This window comes from Alexandromys fortis, unplaced genomic scaffold (assembly GCF_014885135.2).
Source record: "Alexandromys fortis isolate MF-2015 unplaced genomic scaffold, M_Fortis_MF-2015_v1.1 scaffold_112, whole genome shotgun sequence".
Classification (NCBI taxonomy): Eukaryota; Metazoa; Chordata; class Mammalia; order Rodentia; family Cricetidae; genus Alexandromys; species Alexandromys fortis.
Window position 1 is genome coordinate 1,478,279 of NW_026068013.1, and position 14,713 is coordinate 1,492,991.

Consider the following 14,713-nt stretch of genomic DNA (forward strand, 5'->3'; position numbering starts at 1 on the left):
GAGATTAGTCAAAGTTTTCTAGTACCCACAGAATTTATTTTGATGTCCTTATACTGAATTTGGAGGCTGGGTTACAAGATATAAATGTTGGGTGATTAACAAAAATGAGTTTACTATATTTTTACGTAAGTGGTTATAGAAAAAATTCTGCATAAAAGAAAACATTTTGCTTAAGACTGGGACTGTAGTTCAGCGGTAGAATACTTGCCTAGTATAGGGGAATTCCTGGGTTCCATCTTCAGCAGCACAAACATACAAAGATGAATAAAGTAGCTAGCACGTAGCCCTTAAATCTCTTGTGATGGCTGTTCTTGGTTGTCAACCTGACTGTATCTAGAATGACTACAGTCCAGAAATGGAGGGCACACTTATGATCCAGTCCTTGAGGCTGGAAGACATAGACTTTTGATCCAGACCTTGAGGCAAAATTACAGACACCTTTAATCTAGATTTTGAGGTGGGAAGACACACCTTTAATTTGGGCCACAGCTTCTGCTAAAAGCCTGTATGAAAGGACATGGAAGAAGGAAGATTTTGTTTGTTCTCCACCTGCCTGCCCTCAACCTTGTAGGCACATTCATTCCTTCACTGGCATTGGTGCCTACTTCTTTGGGATTCCAGCATATACAGAAGACAGGCTGAGACACCAGCCTCATGGACTGAGCAACTACTAGATTCTTGAACGTTCCATTCACAGCTAGCCACTCTTGGATTAGATGGACTGCAGCCTGTAAGTCATTCCAAAAATTCCCTTATAGTTATGTATAGTGTTATGATTATAAATATATATAAACACAAAACTGTAGATATGTATATTTATGTATATATATAGTATTGTGTTTATATATAGTTCTGTGACTCTAGAGAACCCTGACTATTATATCTCTTGATGTAAAATTAGCAAGCAACATTTACCCCTTAATTAACCATCACCTCATCTCTAATCTACTCTCTCATCCCACAAAGCCCTTAAACATTAGAATGCAGTTAGCACTGGCAGCTTACAGTAAGCCTTCACCCACTAGTCAATACTGCACACCTGTCAAATCTAATCTACAAGCAAGCAGAACATCACAATGCTCCTTTAATTAAGCTGGAAAGAGTCAAACAGATGAGAGATCAAGTTTCCCACAAGCCTGGGAAATTACCTACAGCCCTCTTGGAAGGCGGCAGAGCATCATGGCTAAAACCCCTGCTCTACAACTCCCACATTCTTCAAGTGTGACTTCAAGAGAAACTTTACATCAAAAGCTCACTGGACAGTTAGAGACGCTACAGATAGCTGGTACCTGCATTCTTAGCAGTCGTAGGTGAAAGATCAATCTGGAACAACCTGGATGTGCTCCAGACGCTGCTTTATAATTTCCATAAATTCATGTGTATGAACCTGATGGAATAAAGTCACCAAACTATTAAAAATGATGACTTATAAAAACAAAGAAATATTTGCGTAATCCCCTGCAAAGAGAATACCAATTATCTGCTTCACTTTATTAGCAACACACAGAAAAAAATGAAAGGCTTCTTAAGTCATATCTCCAAAAGACTGACTCCAGAGGTAAGCCCACATCAAATGCTCAGACTTACAGAAAGGGGCCTGACTTTTACCTGCACAGAGTTTTACTTTATAACTAAGTAAAAAATAACACGATTACTTAAGTATTATTTTTCTAAATAATGATGCTGATGTCTTACTATCTTAGCAATATAATTTGGGTTTTATCTGGCTGTGTCGGGAGCCATATATGTTTACGATGCAAATGTCAAGCAAGCAGAACAACATCCGCTAAGCACACAGAAGACCTAGGCTAGGGTCTCCAGTGTCCAACACTGGGACAAGCAACATGGCACTACAGTTCCAGATGACAGTGGCAGCTGAGCAGCCATGATCTTTCCCACTCATCTGAAGGATGGCAGAGGAAGGGAACATGTCTGATGCTCACGTAGCAAGCAGGGCTCTTCCCACTTCCTTCAGACTCCCCAGTAGGCACAAGCAACACATTTTGTAACCCACAAATCCAGACAGCAGCCATGTTTACACTCCCGTCTCAGAGAAGCTCACACTCCTAAGCATATAGCTCACTAAGTAAGCAGCAGCTTGCTTTGCATGCACTGAAGCCCTGGGTTTCATCCCAGTAATATGCAAACTAGGCACACACATTCGCTTGGACTACCCAAAAGATATAAACTGCAGGAAGACTGGAAATTTAAGTCACCTTTGCTACTTAGTAGTTGAGGGAAATCTGGGATACATGAGACCCAGTCTCAAAAATTTTCCACAAATGAAAAATACTTCCGGCCTGAAACTTGTTGAGTCGTAATCTGTTAGAACATTAGTTCAACACATCATGACTAAATGTGGATTGTTTCCTTTTGAAACAAATCCTAGTGTTAGGAAAGAATTAACTATTAACTAGAGAAAAAAAAAAGAGTATTGCTTAAATCCTCTACTAGATATATTGAGTACACGCCCAGTCTGTATTTGAAGGCCCACAAAAATTGTTATCTGTATTTTTCCAAAGAGCTGATCTGAGTTGGAATGAGTAAAGTAATTTCCCAATGAAGAAAGCCGGTCAATTTAGAAACAATTTGTAATATTTTTACAGAAACCCAAAATCATACCTTCAGTTTTATTAAAGCCAGAGGCTATTGTAGGTGTTTATTATTTAGATATGTGTGATACCTGTGTGATTCCAATGAGATCACTACCTGTGGTCAAGCTCGTGGGCTACAGTACTCACCAATACTGATTTCGTCATCGGTTTCCGCATCTCCAATACATTCAAACTGGAAGTCTTGCAAAGACTGGGAGAACTTCTGGACAGCCATGGATAGATCTGCAGTGAAGAGAACCACCATGAGGAAAAGAGCCACAGGAAATCCCGGGAAAGACAGTTTTAAAATAAGAGTTTGGCAAATTGAAGCAAAATTTGATAACTACATGCTTTAAAGTCTGGAACTGCCCTGCTAACAGGGCCTTTGACCCTTCAAGGAGAGAGTGGGGCCAGTAAACGATCTAGAAGCCTGGATCAAGGAATGTGGGGGTGGGGAGAGGCTGAGTGGTGGTTAGGAAGAGCTCCCTGCACACTCTGAAAAAGGTAGGATCATGCTTTCCCCCATGGAGTACTGGCTTAGACGCGGAAGAGGAAAGATGACCCAAGAGGCTGTTCACAAAAAAGACCAAGTAATGCACTCCCATCCAGACTTCAATCCAAACAAGAGTCAGAGTCTAACGTCAGAAAAGAAATTCTTTATTTCTGGGGTGAAAAATAAAGCACCATCCAAGCCCGGTCCCTACAAAAGTTGCAAATCCTTGGGAAGCAGCAACCTTGGATGCAGCCCAAGAGAATGATTTCTAGCTCTGAGCCTGGCTGCTGGATTGAAAGTCAAGCCCCTCGACTTGCTTGCAAATGTAGCATAGCACTACTTGCTAAACTCCTGTCTCCTGGATTCCTGCTATTTTACACAAAAACAGAATAACAATGACTCATTTTCAGAATTAAATGAATTAATATCTGCAAAGGATTTATAACAGCAGTGGCAGGTCCTTAAACTCCACTCAAATGTGTCAAATGAAATTAAAAACAAACTTCACAGTACATCAGCAAAATGGTAATGTTCTCATCTCTCAGAGCCACGCTGACCTTTTACTGCCAAATCTCCACAGATGTTTACAGTAAGAAAATATATAGTATTTTTCTCAGATTAGATGACTTATGTATTCTATTTAATAGTATTCTTGTATGATTTATAAACCAATGTTAAACCACTTATTTGACCCAATCTCTGGGACTAAGCTGGTTCCCTCATCATATTTATACTGGAGTCCTCCAGCTCTGTTCCCTTCCTTGCTGGGTCTCTATAGCCTGCTCTTAGCAAGGACTCTGCTAAGAGACAAAAAATTCCCAACCTCAGCACATAGTCAGCTTCTTTAGCACACCCCCACCCCCCACTGACCTTTAATGTACAGTACCTCGCCTATCCTCTGCATAAATCCCCACATCATTTCTTGTCATGTTTTTTGCCCAACAAAAAGAGAGAATATGAAACGTGTCATCCAGAGGATCTAACCCAGACACAGGGGTCTAAAGACAACCAGAGAACCCATTCCAGCTGGAGCCAAAGTAGTTACATTTAGAGGCAGGAGAGCAGAGGCTGCATTCATTTGTAGTGAGTGATGTCACTGACAGTCAACATGCTTGGGCACCATGCACACTGCTTCTTTCCCTGCCTACCTGTGAGTTAAACATGGACTATCTTGCCATTCGCATCTGACTTGGAAGACATGACATTAGGCTTTCGTCGACAATAATAACCGTACCACCCATGAAGAGATAACAGTAATGACACACTGAGACCTCATTTCATAAGAAAAGTACAAAGCGTCAAGTAAATGTTAATTATAGCTTCTCTTTCACAACACAGACTTAGGGGGAGAGGCCTACCTATATTTTAGAAGCATCATTGGATTTACTATAACGTTGTTAACTGTACAAGTAAGATGTTTGCATGGGAGCACATATAATCTGTCATCCAGTGTCAGAGACCATGCTTCCCAAATGTGTTTCCCTAGGATTATGTGCAAACAGAACTCCAAAGGGCCATCTTCCCAGATCTGTATCACTGGATTTACTATGACTTTGTTAACTGCAGAGGTAAGAAATTTCTATGGGAGCACATATAATTTGTCAGTCCACTGTTAGAAACCATGCTTCCTAAATATAGCTTCTCCAGCATGAGGTGCGAACAGAACGCCAAGGGGCCATCTTCCCAGATTTCACGCCACCCGTGAGGAGAGCAGACAGTATGCAGGAATGTGAACACAGGGACAGAAACAAAGAAAGGCCTGGTGGCGCAACCCTGTCACCCTAATGGCAGGTGGAGGCAGGAAGACCAGGGGTTCGAGATCGGCCTCAGCTATGAAGCAAGTTTCAGTCCAGTCTGGGACACGTTAGACTCTGTCTCAAAAAAACAAACAAGAGAAGTCAGAACAGGGCAGATGTATCGATGCTTCTGTACAGAGAGCACAGTCTAATGAAGGTAGGAAGGATATAACTAACTGCACCAGAGTTGATGAATAAATTCTCTAGAACAGTTAACCCTATGGACTATACAAAACAGATGCAGCAGTTGGTACCTTCCAAAGCACTCACTCCAAATCAGCCATGAGAATTAGACAGCAGTGTTTCCATCTTACACTTGAAAAGCCAGAGTTACAGGAAGAGTGTGCATGGACCACCAAGGTGGCTCAGTGGGTAAAGAAGTCCACACATAGGAGGAGAGAGCCAAACTCTGAGCGCTGTCCTTTGATGTCCACACATGTGCTGTTGTGTGCATGCACCTCGTCTTCAATTAAAAAGGAGTAAATAAATCAGGGAAGGGAAGGGAAGGGAAGGGAAGGGAAGGGAAGGGAAGGGAAGGGAAGGGAAGGGAAGGGAAGGGAAGGGAAGGGAAGGGAAGGGAAGGGAAGGGAAGGGAAGGGAGGATGAGGCTGTTCCCCGAGGTCACACAGGCTAACATCAGAGCTTGACCAGAACTGCAACACAGGGAAGCCAGCCAGCATTCCTAGCACCTGTCACACTGCAGTCTCTGAACAGTGTGGCCACTCAGAAGGTACTGTCCATCCTCCTCAGGGAGAACTCCACAGGTGTCAGTAAGAACAGGAACTCGAGAAACGTAGCCAGAGACCAGCAAGGCTAACAAATGTCTGTGTCCAAAAACTTCTAAAGGATAGCTTCTGTGGACCAACCTAATCATGCCTATCAAAATCCACTGGCAGCAGAAATATTTCACCATCTTAAATAAACCATTTTCTGTCTTGTAGTTCTGTTATCTCATCCACTTAGAATATATACTTAGGGGCTGGAGAGATGGCTCAACAGTTAAGAACACTGCTCTTACAGAGGACCCCAGTTCAATTCCCAACACCCACATGGCAGCTCACAGCTGTCCATAATTCTAGTTACAGGAGACCTGACACTTTCACACAGATATACATGAAGACAAAACACTAATGCATATAAAGTAAAAATAAATATTTTTTTTAAAAAAACATAGACTTAGTTCATACTCTAGAGTCAGATGGTCCCTTCTTTGAGACTCCTCCATGTCCTCCAAAATCTCACCCTGTCTCTTCCAGCGCAACACTTTCATCCTTTCTTCACGGACTTATACACAGTGGCTCTTGTAATGCTTTCTCTATTTTCCATTTTATCTTAGGTATGTCTATACCTCACTCATCCAGCACATTTTAAACACTGTAATAAAGTTAGGAAATCCCATCACCCACGGGTCTACCAGCACCTGTTACAATGTCTTGTGAGGGTTTGCTTGTTGGAAGCAGAAATTGCTGGAAGTTGGGTAAAGAGCTCGAACTCTCAGCTTATGTCCTTCTCTCCCTCTATGCTCTTGCAAGAAGCTCCCATGTTTTACTGTTGTGCACTGAATGAGAAATACCATCTGCCAGGGCTCCTGTATTTGAACCTGCCCCCATTGGTGGTGCTATTCGTGGAGATTGTGGAAGTTTACAAGTTTATGTAGTGGGGCCTTGTGGGAGGAAGTGTGTCATTGGGGGTGGGCTCTGAGGGATAGAGCTCCTTGGGGATACATACATATTTGCTCCTCTTTCTTTTCTTTTCTTTTCTTTTCTTTTCTTTTTTTAACCTTAGTCCATTTGTGATGACACACACATGGGGAAAGATGAAGGGAAGAGAGAGAAAAACAGAGGGGAGAGGGAGGGCGAGAAAAGAAAAAAGAGAGGGAATCCAGTACAAAGAACCCACTGTAGATAAATTGCTGAAATGCTCATGGTAGTGGAACAGGAGCCTTAATTTAACATAAGTCACTCTGCACACTACTGGACAGGCCACGTCACACCCTGCACATTCAGAACAGGCCACGCCAGGTGTACAGCAAGCAAGCTTCAGTTTTAATCATCTCAGGGATGTTTTTAGTGTTCCCTCTGAAATCACAAGTGTCAGCCTGTTCTATGGAGAAAAGTCATAAGAAAAGCATGCTGGGTGTGGCACATTCCAAGGGAAACACAATGGGGACTTGTGGTTTCTACGGCTTTCACTTGAAAAAAGTCTCTACCTGTTTAGTCTGCAACTTTCTATTTCATGTACAAGTCAAAAAATAATGGTTGTTGCATAATTTAGAGAAATCTTCCTCAAGGAGACCCCAGAAGAAAACTCAGAGATTATTAGTCACTCAATAAATGTGGTTTGAGCTTAAGTAAAACTGAGTCAAGGAATGGTCTCTCCCTACAGGCTTTGAGAGATGTTCCTGATGGCAGTGGACAAGCTGAGGGAGACACAGCACCAGAGACAGAAGTAGCAGGGACCATGTGGCCCTGACACTGCCCAGGAGATACAAGGAAGTGCAGGCTACTCAAGGCCACCAAACAAATCTGTCACATACTAGGTTGGGACAGAGGGACTTTCAGTACATCAAAGAAGGTAAACCCCAACAGCCATGTCTGAATGGCCTCACATTAAGAGATGAGCATTCCAGCTCTTCGTCACTACACCCATATCACATAGGAGACATCCATTTTTCTCAAAGGTGACACAAGTCAAAACATCTGTTTCTAACATGGATGGGACGTCCTGTTCTGTAAATGTTACGGAACAGGAAACTGAACCCTGAGTTAGGAAGATTCGTTTCCTTGTGTTACAGATTGAGACAAGCAAGCGTGGATGTCACTCTGGGGACTGACTGCTGTGCTTCTGTAAACAGGAACTTAGTTTCACTAAATTCCAGGTTTCTCTTGTAAAAAAAGGAAGACGCTGACTTTACGCAATACTTCTGTGGATATTATATGAAATTGGCTAAGCACAGTTTCTAGTTCAGAACAAATACTCACTCCCAACAAACATTAACTATTAAATCCCTATTTATTATGACAGCAAATCCAGAATATGAAATATTTTCATTGTAAGCATAACACATTTAATCTGGTATTCAGTTACTATCTTCAGGAGGGCTTCAGGAACAATAAACAGTGGAGCGGGCTGCTCAGGAAGACCAAACAGTCTGCAATCCCATGAATGATATGTGTTTGGGAAGCTATTCCAGAAGATTTCTGCCTAAAAATAACAACAACAGAAACCCAATACTTGCCCAGATTTTATCCACAATGTCTATGGAACCACAAATTCCATAGGAATTAAAAATGAAAAACCCCAAAGATTTCACTATTGCTACAACCTAAGTTAAAAATGGATTGCTCAAAAGACAAAATAAACCACCCACCTCCTTCCCTGGGGAAAATACTTGAAGGAGTGAAGGTCTGTGGGAGACTGCAGTTCCTCTGGCTCTCGTCTTGATTTCATCACCATTCTCTTTCTATTAGAGACAGGATCTTATGTAGCCCATGCTGGACTCAGACTGAAGGTGAAGTCAAGAAGAACCCTGAACTCGTGAGTGATGGGACTGTAGGTGTGCAACACCACACCAGGTTTGACGTGCTGGGTGTGGAACCCAGGACTTCGTGCATGCTTGACAAGCACACTGACTGTAAGTGCATCCCTAGGCCTCCACACGTGTGGCTGCTTTTCTCCGGAGTGCCTAACACATCTTTCTACTCAAGATCAAGACTCACAAGGGATTATGTGTCACCTTTCTTTAGTCTCTCACCAGACTATTGTCAACTCTTACCATTTATTTCCTCTCTCCACCCAACCCTTCCTGCTATTATACAAAGGTATTTATTGTTGAAGCATGGCTTGGCTATTTCAGTTTCCCTGCAAATACTAAACTGTTGTCGTCTGTGCTATAGAAGTGTATCATCTTTCCTCTGTAGTTGTTTTGGTTTTTATTCCAGACAGTGACTCACTTTGTATCCCAGACTCCTTTTGTCCCATCCCCCTTTTAATGAAAATAGATTCCACCTCCCCCATGAGATGGAAGTTATACCAATGCTGCTTGTGCTGTTCTGGTTTTTAGAGACAGGGTTTCTATGTAGTTTTGGAGCCTGTCCCTGGTCTTGTAGACCAGGTTGGCCTCGAACTCACAGAGATCCGCCTGCCTCTGCCTCCCTAGTGCTGGGATTGAAGGCGTGCACCACCACTGCCTGGCTACAAGAAAGAGTTTTTTTTTTTTTTTTTTTTTTTTTTTTTTTTTTTTGACAGTCAGACAGATAGTTTACCCACTAAGGTAAAATCTCAACATTGCCTTAGCAAAGAGTGATCCTAAGAAATGATGGTTTGTGGGTAAAGGCAGCTGCCATCAATCACGACCAGAAACATGAGAGAATTGATTGCTGCATGAATGTGGCTCCTTGCCCCTAACACATACAGACACACAGACACATACACACAGAGAGACATACACATGCACATAAATAAGTAAATGTAATTAAAGTTTTAATAAAATTAAAAATGATTATCAAATCTGAATGAGTGAACATTCAGGGCCTTTTGGGGTTTTTCGTTGTTTTTTATTTTTTTTAAAAAAAGATTAAACGATGACTGTAGAAATTGCTCAACACTTAAGAACAGTTGCTCTTACTGAAGAGCCAGGTTTGACTCCCACACCCTCCAGCTCCAGAGGCTCCAACGCCCTCCTCTGGCCTTTATGGGCACTGCATAGCATATACACAGACATTGGGAAAAACACATACACATATGATAAAAATAAATAAAACCTCAAAAAAAGTTATGAGAGATTAAAATATCTCATAAACATCAACTATAGAATAATCTAGAATTAGTTTTATGAGCCAAAATGGGAACAACTTGTCTTAAAAATAAGAAGCCCATTGTGTTCTATATAAGTTAATTTTTCTTAAATCTGAGGTTTCCTGCAAAACATGTGACCCCATTTACCTGATTATATCCTTGTCTTCCTCGCTGTGTTTCTCTAACAGTCTTTACCAGCCAATTCTCTCGCCCATGAGAACACACTTATGGCTGATGATCTTTTATTTCTCCCTCATAAAAGGGACCTCAAAGGCAGTAATGGCTGCTCTCTAAAATCCTGCTTTACGGTGACAGTGGCTGGCCAGTTCCAGGTCCATCTCTAAAATACAGCCCACTTCAATAGGACAGTCGTGGACTTTGTCTTTCTCATCATACTTGGATTCAACAGTCTCCTTTCCCTTTCAGTGTCTCACAGTTACAAACAAGTCTGGCATGCTTGTGCACACCTTTAATGTTAGCACACAGGAGGAAGGGGCAGGCAGACCTGTCAATTAAAGGCTGGCCAGAACTACATAGAGACACCCTGTCTCTGAAAAAAGAAAAAGCACAGATCCAGTATGAGTGAGGACTTGGGACATCTGTCTTTGGCCCAACTGACACCATCACTGAGGGTCCCATAACCAACTAACGTCCACAGAGCTAGCACTGCCCGCCCTTCACTTCTGACATTCTGCCCAGTGGGTAACAACCACATGTTGTAAGGAGATTGCTTGTTGGTTCCCAGCCACTTAGCCTCGAAAAAAAAAAATCACACAAACTGTATTAATTACATCACAGCTTGGCCCATTAGCTCTAGCTTCTCATTGGCTAACTCTTACATCTTAATTTAACCCATCTCTGTGGGTGCATATTCCGATATGCCACAAAAGCCATTGCCCCGGTTTGAGCTGAATACATAGCTCAGACAAGCTGTCTGCCCTTAACAAAAGCCAGGATGCCTTGCTCCTAGCTTCCTTTGTTAAAGTGTGAATTACCTGAGAAGAGGTGTTGACTGAAACTGGTCAGGATGTTTGGGGTTTCTTTCCTTATGCAATTTGAAGGTTATCTTATAGAGATGCTAATTCAGGGCCTACCTGACTGCTAGATGCATACTTGACGAGAGCCCAGGCACCTGGTTGCCTAGGCAACAGTCTTGGTGTGTTCCCGCTCATTTGGTGAGGGTATATAAGATGTTTGGACAATAAAGGAGGCGGCTGGCCTTTTCCATGATGACCGTGTAAGCTGTGTCTGATTATTCCTCGCGACTCCGTTCCAGTCTAGTTAGAGAATCTGTGTTGGACCCATATGGGCTCCGACACATCTCCATTAATCTGTGCATCACCACGAGGTTGTGACCAACTAGCAAAGTTTCCCACGTCTATTTCTGATGGCAGCTCCATGACTTCTCCCTCACTCTTCCCTTCTTTCTCCCAGCATTCAGTTCCATCTTCCCCACCTACCTAAGTTCTACCCTGCTATAGGCTCAAAGCAGTTTCTTTATTCATTAACCAATAAAAGCAACACATAGAAAGAAGGACCTCCCCAACCAACCACCAGTTCATATTTCTCATGTTATGAAGAGAATGTTTTTAGGTGGTGCTGGGTATAAAACCTGGGCCATAGTATGTTATAATCCAGTGCTCTACTCCCAAGCTGCAGCCCCAGTCGCTAAATTTAAACTCAGAGTTAGTTCCCATTAGAATTGCTTACAACTGCATGATCAAAGGGGAACAAATTAACTTAAGACTTTAGTTAGTGGAAGAGATGATAAGAAAAAAAAAACACTTTTCTTTATAAGTTGTGAGTATTTCCTTAATTGTGGTGGTTTAAATACAAGTATAGGCTTTACCATTCTGTTTTTACATTTTTTAAGTTTGTTTTTTATTATGTGTATGCTTAGGGAAGGAGGCATCAGTGCATGCAAGTTCACACCATGGCACATATGTGAAGGTCAGAGGACAACTTGCCAAAGAAAGGTGGTTGACGTCAATATTCATTATATGGGTCTAAGACATAGAACTTCAGGCTTGGCAGCAAGCACCTTAACCCACTGAGACATTTTGTTAGTCTTTACTAATAACTTCAGTGGGTTGTGAAATGGCCTGAGGCTACAGCTCAGGTGTCTAGTTTGCATAAAACCCTGGTTCTGGGGGTGAAAGGTCACAGCACGGCGGCGGGTCTGGCTGGCGGCAGCTGCGGGCGGGAGCCGAGTGTCCCGTGTGCACGTGTGGCGGAGCGGCGGCAGCAGCGCGGCGGCGGACCTTCCCGCGTCTCCCCGGAGCTTCGGGGCCCGGCTTGCCTTCCGTGGCCTCTTCGGCGCCCTTTCCCTCCGCCGAGAGGCCGGCATGTGGGGTCGAGTGGCCTGAGCGCAGGGCGCGGAGTGCTCCAGGCGGCGAGGACGACGGCGTTGGTCGCGGCTGTAACGACGGCCTCAGCAAGCGGGGAAGATGAAAGGCCGGATCGAATTGGGGGATGTGACACCACACAATATTAAACAGTTGAAGAGATTGAACCAGGTCATCTTTCCAGTCAGCTATAATGATAAATTCTACAAGGATGTGCTAGAGGTTGGCGAGCTAGCAAAACTTGCATATTTCAATGATATAGCTGTAGGTGCGGTGTGCTGTAGGGTGGATCATTCACAGAATCAAAAGAGACTTTACATCATGACACTAGGATGCCTTGCACCTTACCGAAGACTAGGAATAGGAACTAAAATGCTAAATCATGTCCTAAACATCTGTGAGAAAGATGGCACTTTTGACAACATCTATCTGCATGTCCAGATCAGCAATGAGTCAGCGATTGACTTCTACAGGAAGTTTGGCTTTGAGATTATTGAGACAAAGAAGAACTACTATAAGAGGATAGAACCTGCAGATGCTCATGTGCTTCAGAAAAACCTCAAAGTCCCATCTGGTCAGAGTGCAGAGACACAAAAGACAGACAACTGAACAAATTACAAATGAACTTTCTTGCACTTGCTTGTCGCCAAATAAAGAAAGACCCATTGATTTCCCCTCCCCCTTTTCTTCAGCTTTCCTCCCTTGTCATTCTTCCTTTCTCTCCTCTTAAAGTTTTTAATACTTTCAAGAACTCTTAAAAATGATCATGTTTGGATTGTTTTAGTTCTCTTATTTTTGTGAGGTGGTTAGGTTGAAGGCAGGAGAAGATAGGTCTGTATCCTTTCACAGTTAAGATGTCCCCAAAACTGGAGTCAGATGATTTCAATTTTTAGCTATTTTTTTAACATCCTGCTTTCACATTGAAGGGCAGAGCCTACAATATTGTTTATTTCAAAAGACAAAAAGAAACAGCAGCAATATCTTCTCTAATTCATAGACAAGCTAGTGTATTTGTGGTACTTTGAGTTTTAAAGACTATCTGTGGGATGCTAATCCCTGACATTGCCTTCACTCTACCTTTCGTCCTTTAAGCACTCTCAGGAGTTGGACCATTGTTATCCTTGTGAGAAAATACTAAGCTTATTTAGGTTTAAAAGCAGTTTTTCTTTCTATTTGCTGATTGGTGGGGCAGTTTGTGTAGGTAATATTAGACTTTGATCAAAGTATTTCAGTTAAACTGCTACTTAGCTGATGAGTGGGTTGCTTATTAGCAGATGTTCTTTGTTTTGGTTTTTTTTTCCTTCCTTCCTGCTGTTAATCTTTTTACTAGAGGCATTAACTTGTAGAGTATGGGCTGGTGAAATGAACTGTTTTAATATCCCAGCTAGAAATATGGCCTTTAACTGACCTAAAGAAAATTGTTATAATTGGTTTTCTTCTCTTTTTCAGTAAGCCCAATAATAGTGTAACCTTATACATGGAGTTATGTCCTTATAAGCCAATACCCCTAAATAAACCTGAAGCAAGTGTTTTCTCTTGGACATACAAAATTACATAAAAAGTTTAGATGGACTTGTAACATTTTAAGTGTATTTAATATCAACTAATACAGATTGTTAAGTGTGACCATTGAGCATTGATAATATATGAAAGAATTTCTAGACAGTATTTTTGAAAATAACATTGTTATGTTATTGCTTATCTGTTGAAGAACATCCCAGATTTGCTTACACTCTGTGCCTATAATGTTGAGTTTAAAGATTTGGAATAAGAGGAATCAAAACAAATTCCTTCTATTCTTGAAACAATAGAAGTATAAAGTGTTAATACAAATATATCACTGTGACCTCCAACTGACAGGTTTGGTTAAGTCCAGATCATTTTCAGGCACATTGGGAGTGGTTCTAATGGGTTGAGAATTGTAATGTGGACACTTTCCTCATCTCAAAGATACATGGCATTTCTTAGATTGTCAATAGTCATCAGTGGCTCAAGAAATGTTCTCATTAGACTTTAGAACAGTGTAGAGTGTATGTTTCCTTTCATTTAACTTTAAAAGGAAGTTTAATACTTCCTCTTAGGAAAATTATGGTAAGGAAGTCTTATTTCCAATTAGGTTAAATGGTAAAATTATCTCACAAGATGCTTATGCACATTTTATAACACTTTTAAGTTTTTATTTGAGAATGTGAAAGTACATAAAGTGGACTTCAGTAGTCTTGAGTGCCAAGAAAAATACGGGGTGTGGTTGATGAATGGATGGATGGATGTATAGGGTAGTGAAATTGTAGAAGTACCATGCTTGTTTCTTGGGTATTGATTTCCTAGACAGTCCAAATCTAAGCCCAGAAAAAAAGTTTAGTGTTAAGCACCTTTACTTTGATGGATAAGCTTCAGCTTGCTCTTGCCAAGAGAAGAGGGCATAAATAAATGACAGCATAATTAGTTTGAAGACGTCAACCATTTTGTAAACTTCCAGATAGCAAAATAGATTTTGATATATAAGAGTTTTCTGAGATGACACTGCCTCTATTTCTATAACCATTTCACTTGGACTATCTGAGTAGTCCTATGAATGTATCCCTAAATGTGATTATTGAATACCGAATAGCTGCCTCACAACAATTAAGTACATGTTATTTAAAGAGGAGGAACAAATAATAAAGTTTGAATTGAGAAAAAAAAAAA

The 14,713-nt window shown here is 41.6% G+C and overlaps 2 protein-coding genes across 2 annotated transcripts in view; one reads left to right on the forward strand and one right to left on the reverse strand.

Annotated features, from left to right (window-relative positions):
• The window catches only part of Arhgap42 (Rho GTPase activating protein 42), a 227,323-nt gene that overhangs the window by 167,027 nt on the left and 45,583 nt on the right, over positions 1-14,713 (reverse strand). Inside the window, exon 2 of the mRNA XM_050162229.1 lies at positions 2,742-2,837. Within this exon, the coding sequence (XP_050018186.1) occupies positions 2,742-2,837 (96 nt within the window). The remainder of the gene's footprint in view (positions 1-2,741; positions 2,838-14,713) is intronic.
• LOC126513718 (N-alpha-acetyltransferase 50-like) lies at positions 12,083-12,694 on the forward strand. Its single transcript, XM_050162230.1, has one exon. It carries the CDS (start codon positions 12,128-12,130, stop codon positions 12,632-12,634), a length of 507 nt encoding a protein of 168 aa, XP_050018187.1. The 5' UTR covers positions 12,083-12,127; the 3' UTR covers positions 12,635-12,694.

Coding starts and splice junctions, on each gene's coding strand:
- LOC126513718 (XM_050162230.1), top strand. CDS start 12,128: ATGAAAGGCCGGATCGAATTGGGGGATGTGACACCACACAATATTAAA.